This window comes from Metopolophium dirhodum, chromosome 5 (genome assembly GCF_019925205.1).
Source record: "Metopolophium dirhodum isolate CAU chromosome 5, ASM1992520v1, whole genome shotgun sequence".
Classification (NCBI taxonomy): Eukaryota; Metazoa; Arthropoda; class Insecta; order Hemiptera; family Aphididae; genus Metopolophium; species Metopolophium dirhodum.
Genome location: NC_083564.1, coordinates 4,205,766 through 4,225,856, shown reverse-complemented (window position 1 = coordinate 4,225,856; position 20,091 = coordinate 4,205,766). Strand labels below are relative to the sequence as shown.

Sequence of the window (20,091 nt, the reverse complement as noted above, 5' to 3'; positions counted from 1 at the left end):
ACATAAAATTATACATAGAACGCTTAAAACTATATGGAAACATTAGTCCCCTCTGAATTTTTTCCCACTTTAACCCCTGTTTAAACATATATATTGAATCCCTTAAAACAGTTGGGTCAAAGTATAAAATAATTACAGCATATATTATATTTTACTTTAAATTCAATCAATTCAATACATTATTAAATTTTGTTTTCCTGCCTTCTAGTCTATAAAAGCATCAATTCTTTGTCAACAAAATATTACAATACAGTCACTTAAACAATTTATATTTAGAGGTGGACAGGTATACTCCATGTTAAAATCTGATACCTTTAGAAAATATTATAATTGGATAGGTAACCTTAACCTTTGAATATATATATTTTTTATTATATAAAATGTGAAATCATTTTTATCAGTTTATTACAATACATTGATATTTAATTAGTGAGAATGAATTTGATTTTTTTATTTGATATTTTATAAAGCAAGCAAATTATAATGTAATGATATATAATAACATAATATTAAAAAGAAATGAATATCTTATATTTTAATTCTATTCTATAGATTTTTTAATTTCAAACTGTATAATACATACAAAAACTAAATTTTAATAGCATTATTAAAAATAGACAGTAAAAAGATGTTGTGCCTTCTTAAATCCTAATTTAATATGACACTTGAATACATGATCAAAGCTTAATTTCTTTTACAAACATTTTCATTTACATACACATATACTTAATATTTAACCTAATAAACCTAATAATGAGTTTCTAGAATATGAGCAAATATTTGTGCTTGATTGAAAAAACTTTTCATACAAAGATCACATTTATATTCTTCATTTAAGTACATTTCTTCATTTACTGTATTTATTTCATTGGTGGAATTGAGTTTAAGAGAGGTGTTTTTTTCAAACTCAGTGTGATTTTTTCTATGTTCATTAAGACTAGTTGAACACATAAATGATACATTACAGATATCACAGTCATACAGTTTATTATCTTTTTGATGCATGTACCTGTAGTGTCTTTTAAGTGAAGAAACATTATCAAATACTTTTAGACAACAAGTACAAGTAGATGACTTGCATCTATGAGCGATTAAATTCTTCTTGTCATAAAATAGTTCTTGGCATAAATCACATTTAATGCATATGTCATTTTTTTGTGGTCTCTTGTGTTTGTTTAAGGATGACTTTTTCACCTTCTTGTTATTTTGATGTATTTTTAGATGAGCACTTAATGACCATGAATGAAAAAATGATTTGGCACATACGTTACACTTAAACTGCTTTCTTCTAGTACATTGTCGTCTTGTGCGTACTTCCATAGTAGACAGCTGATTATAACTCTTATTTTCTAGATGTTTTTCTTTAGCATGTATTCTTTTATGGGATAATAATGATGACATCTGAGTATAAGATTTTTGACAATAGGGTTTTAAATGAATATTTAAATTTGATGATTCTGGAAACCATTTGCCACAAAAATTACACCTGAATGGTCTTTCTCCAGTGTGAATTCTTTCATGAGATAAATAAAGAGAACATTTCGAAAATGTCTTAGGACAGAATTCGCATTTAAAATTATCGATACCAAGATGCCATCCATAATGCTGTTGTAGTCTATGAGATGTAGTGAACGATTGGGGACATACATCACATTTGAAATGGTTTTTTCCTAAACGTAAAATATAGTCCCGTGAAGAATCACATACATTTGTACAATCGTCACAACTATATTTGGAATAATCTTCTTGATGGTTTTCAAAAATATGAGATACTATTTCTGAACGTTTATGAAATACTTTTGAACATCTTGAACATTCATAATTTTGAGATGAACTGCGGACTCTTTTTGTATGCCTCAATACACTATAATTTAAGTATTTTAAACGAATATTGTATTGGTTAATACATCTTAAATTGTGTATTCTTTTATGATCTTTTAAAGATGACTGTTTAAAGAATTGTTTATAACATATATCGCAATGCAATGTAATAGTTTTATATTTTTCCAGGGCGTTCAATTTATTATTCTTTGGAAAAATGCATATGTGAGCTTTTAAAACAGATAATTTAGTAAATGACTGTCCACAAGTTTTACATTTCCATGTATACTTTTCTTTAAGGTGGTGATTATTTCCACATGCAATACTATTTAATACTGAACATATATTACATAAGTTATTTCCTTTAGTATGCAATATGTTATGCCTTTTTATAAATTTGCCATTTCTAATTAAATTTTGACAAATTCTGCACTTGTTGGTCATATTTTTTGTATTATTAGTTTTTAAATTACTTATGTTGATGTATGATACTACATTTTCAGAATTGTTGCAAACATTATAAGTAGGGTTGCTGTGTTCAAGATCAAAATGACTTCCTGGAAAGCATAAACTAGTTCTAAAATGTTCAATAATTGCAATACGCGTAAGATATATTTTTCCACAAATATCACATCCATACTTCTTAATTTGTGTATCTATTTTACTTTGTTCTTTGATGGATATTTGACTTGAATCAGATTTTACAACTTTACTTTTTACGACTTTACAGCTATCAATTGGAAGCAATACATTTGCTATTGATGAAAGAGGTAGCTCATTATCTGAATAACTAAATTATAAATACAAATAATTATTTATAATTAAAATTAAAATATGACATTAAACTTACTTTTCTATGTCAGATTCAATATCATCCAAATTAATATCTTGATGTTTTGCATTTCTATGGTCAACATTAATCGTGGATATTGATGAAAATGGCAACTCATATTTTGAGTCTCTAAAATTTAAACAATATAATACTTTATTATTGAAAAGAACATTTAAAATAAAATGTTTGGTCTTAATTGATTTTATATGTACTTTTTCATGTTAGATTGAATATTATCCAATATAATATCTTGCCATTTTTTGGTATCAATGTTACTAGTAGTCCCTATTGATGAAAGAGGTAATTCATTGCCTGAACAACTAAAATTTAAACAAAACATAATGAAATTATTGAAATAAAAAAATACGTTTTAAAACTCACTTTTCATGGTCAAATTGAATTTCATCCAATACAAATTCTTGCCATTTTCCAGTATCAACGTTGTACTTAGTAGAACTCAACATAATTGTTCAGTACCTTGTTAAATAAATCTAAAATAGTTGAACAAACAAATAAATAACTACATTTTGGTATAAAATAATATACTATATGATATTACATTTCAAATATTTAATAAAAATGTTATTATCAAAGTCAATATGCAGTTATATACTTTTGATAGTACCTAAGTACTTTTATATTTATTATTAATATACTAATGTTGTAAATACAATTTATATTATCTTAAAAATATGGAATATGGGCATATTTTAAAACTATTAAAAAAAAAATACTTTAACATTATTATTATTAACAGATCGACCAAAATGTATCTTTTTGTTAAACAATTTATTTGCATAGATAGATAATATTAGTATGTCCTGAGGTATTGGATAATTAATAATTGTAAGAATTATAAATATACCAATAGGCAATAAATATTAAAAAATATATACTTTTTCAAAATCAAAAGTGTTAAATTATATTAATTCTTCAGGCTCGTTGATAAATAATAGGTAATCATTCAAATAGGTGTACCGTATACATATTGAAAAATTAATTTATATTGTAATTTTTACTTAACTATTCAACAATATTTAACAATGCAATGTTTATAAAATGAATAGTACATTAATTTCATCAATCAACTTATATATTATATGTACATAAAAAATATTTTCATGTACTTTTTAAAAAAACATGTACGTACCTATACAAGAATACCAATATTTCTAATATGCTTGTAAAGTTATAGCAATAATTAAAAGAACTGAAAACAGTATTTATTAACACTAAAAAAATATTTTATAAAATACATACCTACTTAAATAATATCTGAATGACTAAATATTGTAATATTTTAACTCTGTCCTCTGGGCACTGATAACAACAAATTAGGTGTGATAGAAATAATATTTTCAATCTCATCCAATATTATAATATATTATATAAATTTAAAAAAATTGAATTTGAAATATTTATGATAATAAAACTTACAAAATTACTACCTATTAATCAATAGATGTTGCACATTTTAGCTATTCTTACTTTGTATAAGAAAGAAATATTTGTAATTTTATTCAATATAGAAATATGTAGGTAATAATACTTTTAAGCCAACAAGTTTAAAATTAAATTCAAAAATAATATAAATATTTATATGCTGAAATAATCTATATCATAACAAGAGTTTTAAATAATTACCTAGCGTAAATTCTGTAAATTGTAATGAAATAATTCTAATCGTATTTGAAATCATGATATTTACGATTAAAGTACCATTTTAAAGATAATAAGTATTTACAGATATTACAGTAGTACACTACCAAATAGTAGTGAGATAATTATGGTATTATGTTTTTATGTTCTCAAATTAAAATTGAATATATGAATAACATTTTTAAGATTCAGTATTATTTATTGAAAAATCTCGCTAAACCAGTAAAATATATATTTTTTTAAACTTGTTTTTGCATTGATGTAATTTTACATAGAAACATATAATTTAAAAAAGAAAAGAACTATTTTCACCAAAAAATTATACTATCACCAAAGTATAGAATAATTCTATATAATATTATAATTTACTTTTAACATACTGTTTAATAATACATTTGATGACGAGCTGTATGCTACAGCGTCACTTTTTCCAGAATTTTTTTTCTACTTGGGATGAATATTGGCTCTAAATAGTTAAATATTTAATATGAATTGTATGAAATATAATAATATTCCAGCATAGCTACTTATGGGGTAGAGGAACAAAATATCAAATAGACACAATATTATTTTCAAGCAGAGATGGGTGATGCATGAAATCAACGCCTCATATTATTTTTGCATCCAACTTTATGTTCAATCCATAAAACTGTAGACTTATATTTATAAGAAGTCTATTGTTAAATTAATTTAATATGTATCTGTGTGAAAACAACAGAATCAACTAACATGTACTCATAATAAAAAATTGCCCCGAAACATTAAATATTTTGAACTAAATGGAGTTATGTTTTGCACTGTTCTTTATCATTCTACGACTATATACAAAAAATAGTGACAATAACATAAAGCAAACAAAATATATTACAAGCAAACAGGAAAATTACAGCTTGAGAAAATTAAATCATAATTACAATCTTATTTTTATATTTATGCAACGTACAATATATGTATACAAAAAAGGAACATTTATACTAGAATTTATATGCCAGGATGTATAAACAATCACTAAAAAAAATTAATCAATAGTAAGCTTTTGGTTCCTTTAGGTACCTATTTAGTATTTTAGTAGCCCATTAAATTAATCAATCTTTTATACTGATCGGCTACAGAATATTATTGTTTTTAGATAAAACTACAATTATAATCAATAATCAACTATACTTACTACTAAATAAATTACACACAATTAAATATTCCAACTACCACCAAGTTACATATTTTTTAAAAAACTTTTGCAATAAATTTTTGATAGGTAATAATATATAACAATAATTATAATATTATACATTTATACTAAAATCAAATATATTTAGAGTATAAAATTATTTAAGATACCAAACTATGCTTTCGCAAGTTAATTTTCATCATCAACAACTCAATGATTTTTTTTATCACATTTCAATCAAAAAAAATAATAAAACTATACTTTTATTATAAACATAAAAGTTGGTTTGAGAATTTTTTTTATAATATATAAAGGCATTTATTAATTAATTATTTAGTAATTATTATTAAATCCAATAACAACGTACTTTAAAAAATGTCAGCATGACCGCATACTATATAAAGTTTGATCATGGCAATTTAATAATTATATATATTAATATAATAATTTGAGTATATAATTTAATTTTAATAATTTAATATTTTTATATTTAAATATAGATATTATTGACAACATAATGAATCACGTTGGGAACTGCAAACGGAAATTTGAACGTGAAATATGCAATAGGCTTACTATATTAGTTAGTATAATTAATTTAAATATATTATTAAACTTCCAGATGAATTGTACTTAAGTACTAATTTATATTATTGTACCTCCTATTGGTACTTATTATAAAATATATATTGCCATGGTACCTTGGTTAAAAACTAAAAAGCTTATTATTGATAACTGAACAATTGAGATTATATTATCTAGTAGTTAACAGATCATGGTCATGGTACGATTCCAGTATTCCACGGTCATAGCCCCCCATTGGAGATTTAAAGGTCGGGCAACTTACCCACCCACCGGCTATTATTGTAGGATGCCCATAATAATTATTGTAAGGCACCATAATAATAATAATAATAATAATATTATAACCACAGAAATATAGATAGTTGTGTAAAGAACTTCTTTATAATCTTGGTTATGTTGTATGGTTGAGTACTTGAGTAGTTAACATCACGATTCATGGTCTTCTATAATAGAGGTTGATATCGTGATATCGTTCCGCTGTTATCGTAACTGAACACAACCGTCGTTTGAAAATTCTTAAAAGATTTTTCTAATTCGAAATTAGAGAGTTGGATCACATACAATTTTTAACATTGATTTATTTACTTATTTACAATTTTGTAGTCCTAATTATAAATTATAATGGATGATTTATATTTCAAAATTAATATCGTTTTAAATGAGTGTTCTAGATATTTATGTAATTTTGAGAAAAAAGAATTTCATGAATATAAAATAATATTCATAGTGAGTGGGAACAGAATATTTTGTGTCCTAGTGTTTTAATCAAGTATACTTATCTTTTATTAATACAAATTAATTTCAGGAATTAATAAACGGACCACTCCTTCAATTTGTAAAATCAATTCAAGTTTTTTTAAAAACATTTAAAAATAAAAATGTTTACATGCTTTGTGTATGCTTAAGTCAAATTCAAAAATGTCTCCTCTTGTATGAAACAACTATATCAGAACAAAATAAAGTTCTAAACTTTGAAAAGGTATGTATATTTATTGATTTTGCTGTGTAGTATTAATTAATTTTATATTTGATATTAATATTTGAATACCTAATACTAAGCATTTATTCATATTAGGTTTTAAGCATGTACATAATTAAGCGGATTCAAAAATGTTTTTATAAGTTGGAAGACTGTTTGGAAATGATAGATTTAACTGACGTGGATGAACATCCAGGAAAATTCATCGATCAAATGAATATTGTTTTAAATGCGCTAAGCAATAGGGATCATTTTGAACTTATTAAATCTAATATCAATAAAATTTTATTTCAAGCTATAACTATTGCTAAAGTTGCAGATACAATAGACAACTTAGAAATAACATCTTCATCTAAACATGTAAAAAATTTTTACAATATAAATATGTAATATTTTAATATTTAGATCAATTTTACTTATTATTAAAGGTTTTAACAGCGATTCAACAATTCGAAAAGATAAATATCAATGAAACTGATAGTTTTTTCCGATATGATTATTTATCTTCCTCATTATCTATTCTTGAAAGAAGAATTAATACATCAGTTTTGCATCTTATTTTTAAGGTATAGTATATCAATTATGAAATAAATACTAACATTTTAAAACATTATTTTGTATTAGGTACTTACTAATATATTAATTTTTACATTATTAAAATTTTAGATTTTTAATGATCCATTTCTTACTATCAAAAAACTGATTAAAAAGTGTGCAGATTCTGTTGACACTCAACTAAGAAGTTCATCAGATTTACACAATATGATTTGTGATTTGGATAAATATACTGACATACTAATTCAGATTGGACTATTTTCTGTGGCCTGTTGTAAAAATGATGAATGTAAGTTATAAATCAATAATCATTAGTTCTTTAAAACAAATAAAATGTATACAAGGTGGTATATTTAAGCATACACTATTTCAAAAAGTTTTAAATTTTTTGAAACTATTATTTTTAGGTACTTTTATATTGTTTTTTTTTTTTTTTTAGAAAACAAGAATATATACAATCTGTAATAAATGTATACAATAGGTAATATGTGGGGGTGGGTTATCAGGAAGAGTAAGAGAGGAGAGGTTTGGTATTAGAGGATTTGAATGGTTGAAAATGTTTTTATGAAATGGTTTATAACGGTGGGCGGCTAGTGTATGAATGGTTGGGATTTTGAGGTCAGAGTGGAGAGAGAATTCTGACTTACCAGTGGGATGTTATGCCACCTATAACTTATATAAGTATTTAAACTTTAAAATTTAGATGAAGTAGTATTAGATCAGTATTTAACGCAATACCCCTGTAAAAGTTAAAAAATAATATTTTTAAAAAAGTAAAAACTTTTTGAAATAATTATGTATCAAAATGTATAATGTATACTGATCACCATTTTAAAATATTGACTTATTTAGTTTTAATAATATAAAGAATGAAATAGTATAGACAGACACTTAACCACTAAATACTGGTGCAAGGTTTTTGTAGTCACTAAGACTGTCCCTGCATCAACTTGAATATTTATTTAATACAATCAATTATTTTTTATTGTGTCTTACTTTAATATTTATAAATGTATTTAGATGTTATTCCTTTAAAATCGTGTATATCAAGCTTGGAACTTTTGGACAGTGATATGGTACCAGCTATTATTGAGTTTTATTTAGATCCGACTTCATTAGTGAAAAAAACATTTTTAAAGCTGCTAATAAACCATTGGGTTTGTGAGATTTGTGAAATACAAAATCTTCTAGACAAAATCGTCGATCCCTATGCATTCATTCAAGTAATGTTTTTGAACTTAAGTTTTTATTACTAGTTAATAGTTATATTTGTAATTAGACAACAATAGAAACTTCTATGAATATTATTGATACTATCCAAAAGAGTGATCCAAATGCCAACATGGATTTATATGTATATTTGTTAAATGGAATGAATAATTTTTCAAAGTTTATTGAAAAAATATTTACACTGGCCCTTTCTGAAAATAAAGAACTTTCTATGACTTACAAGCAGTATAAAAATGGTAAAAATATACTTTCGATACATCTTTATTATATAGTACTGAAATGTTTTATTTTAGCTCTGAGAGAGTATAATGCATGTTTAATCTATAATCAAAAAACAAGTCACAGTTATAATGATTCAACTAAAAATCAGTTACTTAAAAGATGTGCAATTGTAATCAAATATTTGAAAAATATTCAAACTATAATTTCTGATATGCTGGAAGATAAAAGTTGTAAGTAATATATTGTAATTGGTTTTTAATTGTTAAGCTTTTTAACATTGTTTATGCCTACATTTTAGTATATTTGAATATTTGAATATATAATATTATATCTTTTTCTTATATATTAATTAATTTTTTTATAGTGTCTGAATTAGAAAATACATATTATATTTTATCTAAGACAAAACAATCCTCGCTGAGTTTGTTACAAAATGATGACCTAGATAATAATGATGATCTGAATTTGTTGCTTACAACTATTCAAGGTCAAAAATCATTCTACAATAAGTCAGAACGTAAAATTTCTAATAAACTGTGTCATCAAGATTATAATTGTTTACCCTCTACTAATGAAACAACCTATGATAATATTGTTACAATGGATCTTACAAGTAAATATTTTTAAATATATTTTTTGTATAATATTTAAAATAGTTATAAAAAATAGTATTGTAACAATATTATGTTTGGTAGACATTTTAGATAACTTTATTCATGAGTCATTCAATATGAATAAGGATAATATAAATAAAGTAAATATATGGGAAGAAATAGGTATTGATACTCCTACAAGAATACAAGATCTAGAAGATGTTGATAATAAGATTATAAGTGTTAAGAAATGCTGTTAAAACACCAATTTATTTTAAATCAAATTGTTACAAATATAATGTAATTTAACATCTGATTAATTGTCTAATTTATCAAGTAAAATTATAACATATTGTATTTTGTGTTAAATGTAAAAGCTATTGACAAACATTGAGAATAGATTAAATATATTTTTAATTTTAATATAAAATATATCATAATATAGTTTTTTCAGGATTCAATAAAGAAGAAAAAAATCGAATTTATCTTAAATAGTATAAAGAATGAAAAGATATTAATTAAATTTACATAGTTTGTAATGCTTTAATTTTGTTTTAATAATATATAATTAGTAGTGTAAAATCAAGTTTGAATTACTAGAAATGCCATAATTGGCCTTATTATATACTTTTTATTCTATATAATCTACATGTACACTGTGTGCCCACAGAAACAGGGTATACTTTATAACTTTGTCAGTACCCTATACATAATTTCATGTTTTATACATTATGTCTATGTATGTAATTTAAAACATATAGGGCTGCATCATTTTAGAACTGTATTCATATTTTACGCTGGGTTCATTTAAATTTAAATTTGAGTGTAAATGTGCTTAGGGCTTACCGTATTGTTTAGATTTATAATTTAAAAATTAAATTTCTAAATCATATAGAAATTGTAAAGAAACCTATATATTTAAAATTTACCATACAAGGTTACTTAAGCGTAAGTGGTGTCAAGATCTTTTACGTAACTAACATGCACTTAAGCTCCTAAATTGAAAGTATGGTACCATTAGGTGGATCCTTAGTTCAAAAATACTCATTTTTTTTTTTACTCTTAGCATATATGCTTTTTGTGTCAACTGATACAGATTGTATATTATATTACTTATTAAAAAAAAAAATTATACATCCAAGGGCCGTTCTTACAATGTCCGGTTAAAGTTAAATGACACTTAACCGGCCGAATTCTGCTGGTAAAATATCTGTTATCAGTCAGTTAGCGTTAATTGACACTTTACTTAACATTGTAAGAACGGCCCTAAGTGGTGAATATTATATTATATACTGTGTGTTGGCGGAAACAGGGAACCCTATCACTCATAACCCTGTAAATATTTTTCAATTTAGTTTGTGGAACTGGTGGGACTAGACTAATGGATCATAAATTCCTATAATTAACATTTTTTAACTTATTTATTTTGCTCATGTGCAATACAGCTTAATTTTTTTTATGATAACCCATATTTAGAAAATCATTTTTTGATTGATCGATTTTATATAAAATAAGTTGTATTTAAGTTAACTTGGATACAATTATACAAAAGAATTAAGTTAATTAAAGCAGGAAACTAGTAAGTTAAGTTAATAAGTTAAAAATAATTTAACTCTTAAACTATTAACTCATTAATGCCCAGCTTTGAGTTTAGTTAATTTTGGAATTAAAATACAAGTAAAAACATCAAAATGACTAAAAAAAATCCACTATTCCGAGAATGATATTCTAAATAGTTGTTATAACAAAAAAAAAAGTGAAGTTCAAAAAATTGTTAGACTGGAATTTGAAAGTCAAGTTTCATGTTCCTCAAACAGAATTTAAAAATATATTTATGTGTTAATTATGTACATTGTACTGAGTTAAAAAAGTGTATGTTTGTATATTGTTTCTCTGAATACATATTATATATAACTTATCGTCATGGAATACTAATAATTGACCTAGTATATTAAAAGTAGTTTGTTCTGTGATAAAAGAGTATAATTAATGTTCCAGCACTTATGTGTAGTTTAACTATAACCTATAGTTTGAAAGTGCAAAAAATTAAAATTTTTAATGTGCATAAAAAAATTGTATAGCATGTATAAACATGTTAAAATCTTACAAAAAGCTCTTATAACTCAATATATATACATTTGAATAATATACTGTTTGAGTGTGTAACAAATTTTATTTTCAAAATAGTGGTTACCTACTGAATAGTGCAAACCATGTCATGAAATCTCGATTCGTTTTTAGTTACATTAACTTGCCCTAATGATGTGATGTCTGTCAAATAACTAGTTTAATTATTAATCATAATAAAATATCAATTAACTAAAGAACTTTTTCTCATGGTATTCAATTCTTAAGGTTGATTTTGCAGTTGGACATGCGCTCTCCACAGTTGGGTGTAGCTTGATAGTTAAGCATAGAAAATCATTTGTTTGGCAAATTAAGTTTACCTTTTACATAACATAACTTTTTATCTTCAATTTTCCTTTCTATTATTCAATAAATTAGCTCATTTTCGTGCCTCAATATATGTAACACATTATGTTTCATCGTCTTTTTCTGTAGATGGTTTTGAGTTTCTGCGCTCATCTATTTCACTGAGTATGCTTTCGTTGGTACGGTGTGTAGTATTCTATCCAACTCACTCTCAGCATCCTTCTCCAACACCGCATTTCAAAACTTTTGACTGTTCGTTGTTCTTCCTTGTTTAGTATCCATGTTTTGCTACCGATAGACAACCAAAAAGTCCGAGGCATAAAGTCATAATTTCAGAACAAGAACTAGATAAAAATAAAAATGATTTAAATTTATGTATTATTTTTATATGACGATAGTAATAATTAATACTTAATTAAACTGAAAAATCATAATAATATATTATTTACAGTAAACAGCAGGTATGTCCCAAAAATCCCGTATCACCCTCAGTATCTCCGTGGAAAATCAATATATTTAAATGCAGTATTTTTACAGTAATAATTATGGAAATTCTGATTGAATAACATAATATTTGTTTTTTTTTTCAAAAATTCAAAAATGATCTAAACAATTTTTTAAGCAAATGTTTTTTAAATTTCCAAGGCTCACAGGTGACTGCGGATGATAAAGCAATTCTCGCCTTACACTCGGAACCTGAAATAGCATAAAACCTAATCCAATCACACCTTAATAACCTACTACAAACATGGTACAAGGAATGGGGAATCAAAATAAATTAATCAAAATCCACACTCTGCACTTTCACATTAAGACAATGCTCAAAACTCTCAATAATCTACCCATCCCACAGAATGTTCGCTATCTAAGTCTCCAACTGGATAAAAGACTGACCTGGGACCACCATACTAATAGCGCGTATTACCCTCAACAATAACCGATCCCGCCAGATGCGGTTCCTCCTATAACTTCCAAAAACATACAACTAAACAATAAAATCCTCCTATATAAACTTCGCCTAAAACCAATATGGTCATATGGCATACAGCTCTGGGGTTCAGCTAAGCCCTCAAATATAAAAAAAATCCAAATGTCTCCGTCAAATCACAAAAGCTCCTTTCTATGTATCAAACGATACATTCCACAAAGATCTCTCCAATCCAACAGTAAAAGAAGTAGCCAAAAATGTTTATAAACGCTTTCACTCTAATCTATCTAACCATCGCAATCCACTTGTTAGGTTAGGTTTGTGTGTTAGTACTTAACATTCCTTGTGATCCCAGCAGGCGCTTGAAACGTAAATGATGCAGGGATCTTCTAAACGATTAAACAATTAAATCTGTCAAGAAGTTCCATCATTGGATGGATTCTTCTTTCAAGCCTCCAACCCATCAACTCTCACAGCGCTTGTACTTATTGTAAAAAAAATTTTTTGTATTAGTCCATTTTATTTATCCATCATTCGTTGATCACCAATCACCTTCAATATCTAATTCAGACAGATTTTTAGGTAACGTTGTCATTAACTTCATACGTTTTCTGTAAGCTGAATTTTTCACACTGGTATATAAATTGGTATAGCGTCATTTATTTTGGATTCCGTAGAACCCTCTATTCCTGAAGCCATGACTGATTGAAAATTGAAAATAAAGTTCCACGTAAGTAGGTTATTCTGTAACAAAAAATCTAAAAAAATATAAAACACAATTTTTCTTATACCTAGTTATTTTATGTTCTGTGGCAACGTGTTTCCCTACCTTGCTGGAAGAGGGCAAAACTTGTGCTAATCCACAAGGGCCCAGGGAAACCCTTGGATACCCCTTTCACCTACCGGCCGATATGCCTCCTGGATACTCCAGGCAAGTTGCTGGAATGATTGCTCGTCTAAAGACTGGAGAGTCAATTTGACGCCCAAGCAACGAGGAGAGCTCCGAATCAGTTTGGCTTCAGGAAAGGCATCTCTACTGAATCAGCAGTTGCGTCCGTTCTCGGGATCGCAAGTGCAGCCGCAACGCAAGGGCGTACAAAGGACCTCTGTGTGCTTGCTACTTTGGATGTGAAAATGCCTTCAACACGCTCCGATGGCCCGTCATCGACGCAGCCCTAGGAGGAAGTCTACCCCTGAGTACCTGGTCGAGATGTTGCGGTCCTGGTTGTCGGACCGCTTATTATTGGTTGACGAGGCGGGATCGTCTAGACCAGTGACCTATGGTGTTCCTCAGAGTTCGGTCCTCGGGCCAATCCTGTGGAATGCTGCATATAATGATCTATTGGCCATGCGAGTACCTACAAGCGTCTACCTAGTGGGATTTGCTGATGATCTAGCTGTGGTTGGTGTGGCAAGAACGGGACCTTTACTAGAGTATCTAATCAACCCTGTGTTGGAACAGGTTGATAGATGGATGTCTAGCAGAGGTCTCCAGCTCACCCACCAAAAGAGTGATGCTGTTATACTGACCAGAAGACAGGCATACATCCCCCCGAGGTTGTCGATAGGGGGCCAGGATATCAGCCTGACAAAGCACGTGAGGTACTTGGGCGTCATTATGGACAGCAGACTGATGTTCAAGAGACATGTGGAAACCGTCGCGAAAAAGGCATCCAACTAGGCAGTGGCTTTTTCGAGACTTACGCCGAACCCGAACATTGGGGGTTCATGCCAATGGAAGCGCAAGCTTATCACCTCTATTGTGGAGAGCCAGCTGTTGTACGCAGTACCATATTGTGGATCAAATCGGTAACCTCGTCGGCTAGAACCAGGGCAGACCTCGTTCACCCACAGATGTCTGCTGCCCCCCTTAGGGCGATACGGGCATATCGGACGGTGTCTGACAAGGCGGCACTGCTGCTGGCCTTCATGCCTCCAGTTGACCTTCTTGGCTTGGAGAGACTGAGGATTAGGGCCCGACTGGTCACCGGGAATATCCCTGGGGCACCACTCCCTTCTAAAAACCAGGTGAAAACTGAGAAGCGGAAAGTTCATCCAAGGCGTCGTGGACGTGACTCGTAATCCTGGACGTAGGCAGGTGGCTTAGGAGGACCGTGCCGAAAGTGTCTCTGATATACCACATGACCCAAGCACTGACGGGTCACGGTTGCTTCCAGTACTATCTGTACCGGATGTGCAGGGCTTTCAGCTCGCGTTGCTACCACTGCGATGGAGAGTCCAACACGGTCAATCATACCCTGTTTGAGTGCCCGTACTGGTCTGGACAAGGAGGAAGGAACAGGTGAAAGGAACCTCCCTAGACCGCCCTCCCAGGTCAATACTACAATCCGCGGACCGAAGTAGAACGCGAAGGACGACAGTACGAGATTTCAGTGCGGCGGGAACGAGAAGACAACCACTGACGAGATTCCCGGTCGGCCCGCGAAACCAACTGCATAGGACATGCCCTAAGCCATATATATATAAATTATATATAGTTTAATGCAAGCCTACCTATATAGCACCGCTCCCAGGAGGGCACACTGGTAGCGGAGCGGGATGCATCCTAGGATGCTTATTGCTGTGAAATAACTTTTGCTTTTTTTTTGCACAATAAACGATGGGGACCGGGGGAGAAGCAATGCTAAAACCAGTCCCTCGATGGTTCTCAATAACACGGGAAAAAAGTTATTTTATGTTCAAATTGGACGAAATTAGATATTTAAACGAAGAAGAACGATTTTAGTTCGTGTTATATCTATTTAAAAAATATTTTTCGTAGGTACCTAATTGAAACGTCTAAAATATATTATTATGTACTAATAATAATTCAACTTAACCAGCTACAGTATTAATATTTAATAATATCGATATAAATATAATATACAATATCCTAGGCTGACAAATCGTCTCCACTTAGAATCGTTTTTCGTATAAGTACAATGATACAGTCTTGTTAAGTATTTCAAATACTTTTCAAATACTTAAAAAATACTTTTTATTTGTATTTTTATTCTAGAATACTAAATACTTATTTTAATTCTCGTGGTCTACTCCAAATTCTAATTACTAATATTTCGGAATGTACTATTTTAAATTTTGTTTTTAAAATATTATTTTAAAATGTTTCTAACTTCTGATAATTTATAAACAAGGTTTAGCCAAAATACAAGCAGATAACAGAATGACTAAACACTGAAACCCCGTCGGCTCCTCATTCCCATATTATACCATGGAATACAAGACACTGACCACCACTGATTGGATTGACATTTATCTTGAATCTTTAAATAGACTTTCTTCTTATTTGGTACCTACTACTGTGGTAGTAGTTTATAGTTTGAATATAAGATATTGGTATTAATGTTATTGAACTTTTTTTTTGTCATATTCATTTTAATTTTTACAATCTGTATAAAATATTTTTACAATAAGCACAATAGATGGAGAGATACATAAAAAGGGTTTGGTTGGCTTGATTAAAGAAGACCGACTTTCAGTCTATAATATTACTAAGTAGGTATATTTTAATATTTTATGATATTATTGTGATTAATTTTAGTATTAGACGTTAGTAGATATCTACTAAAGTAGGTTAAATTTATTTTTGCCAAAAAATCCCATTTGAAAATGTCATTGTGTAGACATATAAAATATAATATTATGCTCTAAAAGTTTCATATACCCACAAATAATATTTTTAAATCACAACAAAATAACTAAAAACGTTATTCTTGGTTTTAATCAGGGCCTTGCACCCGAATCATTTATTCGGGTTTCGGGTTTTGGGTGCTGGATGTATTTGGGTGTTCAAACACCCGAATAAAAAATTTAAACAAACATTTGGGTTTTTAAAACCGTTATTATTTGGGTTAATATTGGTTAATAGGGGTGCTGAGAAATCTGGATAAAACAGAACTTTTGATAACCCCCCCCCCAAAAAAAAAAAAGTGTTCATGTTTATGTTATTTATAATAAAATATAAAAGTTTTACCCAAATTCGCAACGTTTGTTTTTAACTAAACTAGGTTAATCAATGCACAGTAGTTACCTTTTTCTATGAACTATAAGGTTAATAAAAAATAAGACAATGGGAAACTAATTATTTAACTACCTATTCGTTTTATTATAGGCATTAGAGTCCACGTAACTCATTTTTTTTTACTATATAACATGTCTAAAATCTAAATAGGTACTGGACTTTAATTACATACTAGCATAATTAAAAAAAAAATTGTACTTATTAAAAATATTCAGAAAAATTGTATTTGATAAGCAAACAAAAAACAGTCATCAAAAATCAAAATGTTTACAAGGCTTTCTGTGGTCAAAAAATAGTTAACTTGCTAGAGCCTAATCCCATTTAAAAGTAAATACAAAAATATAATGAATAGGTATATTTTACAAAATCAACAGTTACAACAGATTGATATTTTAATTTTGCATAATGTTACGTACCTATATAACAGAATAGGTATTGATTATTTTGTGATGACTTAAAAATTAAAAAAATTAATCTTTATAAATATTATGAATAATATTATTATACTATAACTAAAAGGTAATATAAAAAATATATAGGTACTTATAAATTGTAGTTTGTACGATGAAATAATAATACAAATGAAAATTGAGTAGGTACGTAGTGAGAGGCGCGTCGTAGACTCGTAAACCGAATGTGATACAAATTACAAATGTACAATTTCCCACATACCAACGCCAAGTCGATGGATATAATAAATAATAAAATATTAAAATGTTTAAAATAGATGTCCATAGGGGCGCTGACTGTTGAGCCATAGACAAATAAAATAAAATATAAATTATGATTTCGTGATTACCGAAACACTGGTAAATAATAAATATAGCCGCGTATTACGATTTTCGAGTTACTAAATTAGATATTAAAGGACATGGGTAATTCCGCTTTGGAAGTTCGTCGCAAATAATGAAATAACACAAGTTATTATTAGTTATTAGTGTTTGGTATTTTGGTCACGGCTGTCAATACTTTCAGTTTTGTTGAGACCACGTCTATTTTATATTGCTATTGGCTATATTTGGATTTATTTTACTAATAAAGTAATAAAGTAATAAATTATATAATTTAATAGGTATAAGAAATAATTAAATACTTCGTATTTTAATCAGAATCAATTAAATTATTAAACATTTTAATGGATTTTATTTTCAAGAAATGACCTATGATTGTTTGTTAGATTGTTCCTGTTATTATTATTATTGATTATTTAACTCAACAAAATCAAACTCACCACAAGAAATACATACGAAATGATATGTCGCATGAAGAATGAGAAAAAAAAATTATTCGGGATTTCGGGTTAACCCGAAACGGGTGTTATGAAAACAGAATCATTCGGCTTATACGGGTTTCGGGTGTTTGATTTTTTAAAGGTGTTTAGGGGTGTTAGGGGTTCGGGTTAAATCGGGTGCAAGGCCCTGGTTTTAATACCTATGCAATTTACTAACATCGTTACAACTGTTTACGAGAATATTTGTTTTAACCTTTAGATCCTTAGGTATAAAAATTGAACATTTTATAATTGTTTAATTACAATAATTGATCATTTTCGAGATTTTGATAAATTTAGTCAAAATATGAACTTTAAATACTTATCAAAAAAATTTTACCTACAGATCTTTAATATTTATCAACTGCTATTATAACAACTTTTAAGTAACCTTGTTTCAATTTTCAAGCTTTTCAACCCAACGAATAAAATTGTATCAACATTTATAGAATAAAAAAGAGAGACACACTAGGGATACTAAAAAACAAAATCGAGTTTTTTTTAAACCCTTGCGTAAAAATCTCAGTTTTTCCTTAATTTTTTGTTTGTTTTTCCTGACGATTTGAAAACTTTTAGGAACTTTTGTCCCCCCCCCCCCCTCCAAGTACCAACTAGATTCACTTTCTTGCCAGAAAAGGTGATGTTGAAGAAAATTTAAGCATTATTTTTACTGTTCCAAAAAGTGATGACAGACATAAATATATATAAAAAAAAAACATTGTAAAATCAATACATTCAGTGCTTTGCTCAAAATCTAAAATTCTGATGTTCTCATAAACAAAATAGTGTTTCTTTTTTTTCGTATTAAGTATTAAGAGTGTATTTTTATTTTTATTTATTTTAACGGAATAATGGGTGCGACTGAAAATGTTTGGGCCTAGATTGTGGGTGTGGTATATATGTACCTGTGTAGGTAACCTAGGTTTAACAGTAAATGACTGCTGTACTTCACAGGTTCCTATTGTGGGGATGGATATTATAGTTATAAAACGCGATTTAGGCAATGACCATTATTGTGATTATAGGCGTGATTAAGAATATCAATAGATATATTAATTGTAAAATCAAATTTCAACCTTGGTAAAATAGTCGGCGTCCGTTAAATGTATTCACCCTTGGAACGCAGTTTTTAAATCGTTGGATTGAGCTCATCTATACTTAAATTTTCCCAATTTGAGCCATATAGGTATTTATTTTTTGATTTAGCTTGTCCTGAACCATTTTATAAAGTGGATATTTGTTTTGCGTAAATTAAAGTAAAACTAAAATTTTCCGAAAAAAACATAAATGGAAAAAACCGTTTCCGAAGTGGTTACCGGTAATCTTGAAGAATTAAAACCACTTCCAAACCGTTAACTGGTAACCACATTTTTAGAGATAATTTTGGTAACTGGTAATCAATTACCACTAATTCATAAAATCCCTAAAACCGGTAACCACTTATGAAATTTTTTTTGAGTACTATCGGACCCGGTAACCAGATTTTTCATAAGCGGTTTCATGCTCTGGAAAAAAAACAACGCACACTTGAGAATTTCGGGTTATGTCCGTGGGGACGTTTATTTGTGATGAATAACAAGTATGTTACAAACGGTGGTTGTATAACTATATACATATCATACAATTATGAACCAAACAAGACGTCAACGGTTTCATATTATTTTGGGGCTAATATTTACTTTTTAAACTTATCACCACCAATTCGTGATGGATCAACATCAGCTTCCAATTCAATCAAACCCTCCCTCCAACTCAGAATCGCCGTCACAGAAAC

General features: G+C 28.5%; 2 protein-coding genes across 4 annotated transcripts; one reads left to right on the top strand and one right to left on the bottom strand.

Moving 5' to 3' along the window:
- Positions 1-79: 79 nt before the first annotated feature.
- LOC132945252 (zinc finger protein 678-like) lies at positions 80-6,196 on the bottom strand. 3 transcript variants are annotated; one of them, XM_061014944.1, is made up of 5 exons: positions 5,848-6,196; positions 3,035-3,144; positions 2,866-2,973; positions 2,672-2,782; positions 80-2,611 (listed from the first exon to the last, which is right to left on the bottom strand). In XM_061014944.1, exons 2-5 carry the CDS (start codon positions 3,115-3,117, stop codon positions 748-750), a joined length of 2,166 nt encoding a protein of 721 aa, XP_060870927.1. In that variant the 5' UTR covers positions 3,118-3,144; positions 5,848-6,196; the 3' UTR covers positions 80-747. The 3 variants fall into 3 exon arrangements, with proteins under 3 accessions (XP_060870927.1, XP_060870926.1, XP_060870928.1); XM_061014943.1 differs by lacking the exon at positions 5,848-6,196 and adding an exon at positions 3,804-4,041; XM_061014945.1 differs by lacking the exon at positions 5,848-6,196 and adding an exon at positions 3,914-4,041.
- A 194-nt stretch (positions 6,197-6,390) lies between these two features.
- Positions 6,391-10,484, top strand: LOC132945253 (serendipity locus protein alpha). Its single transcript, XM_061014946.1, has 10 exons — positions 6,391-6,791; positions 6,871-7,044; positions 7,141-7,404; positions 7,473-7,610; positions 7,711-7,888; positions 8,620-8,822; positions 8,879-9,065; positions 9,123-9,281; positions 9,416-9,664; positions 9,747-10,484. Exons 1-10 carry the CDS (start codon positions 6,687-6,689, stop codon positions 9,902-9,904), a joined length of 1,815 nt encoding a protein of 604 aa, XP_060870929.1. The 5' UTR covers positions 6,391-6,686; the 3' UTR covers positions 9,905-10,484.
- Positions 10,485-20,091: the final 9,607 nt, after the last annotated feature.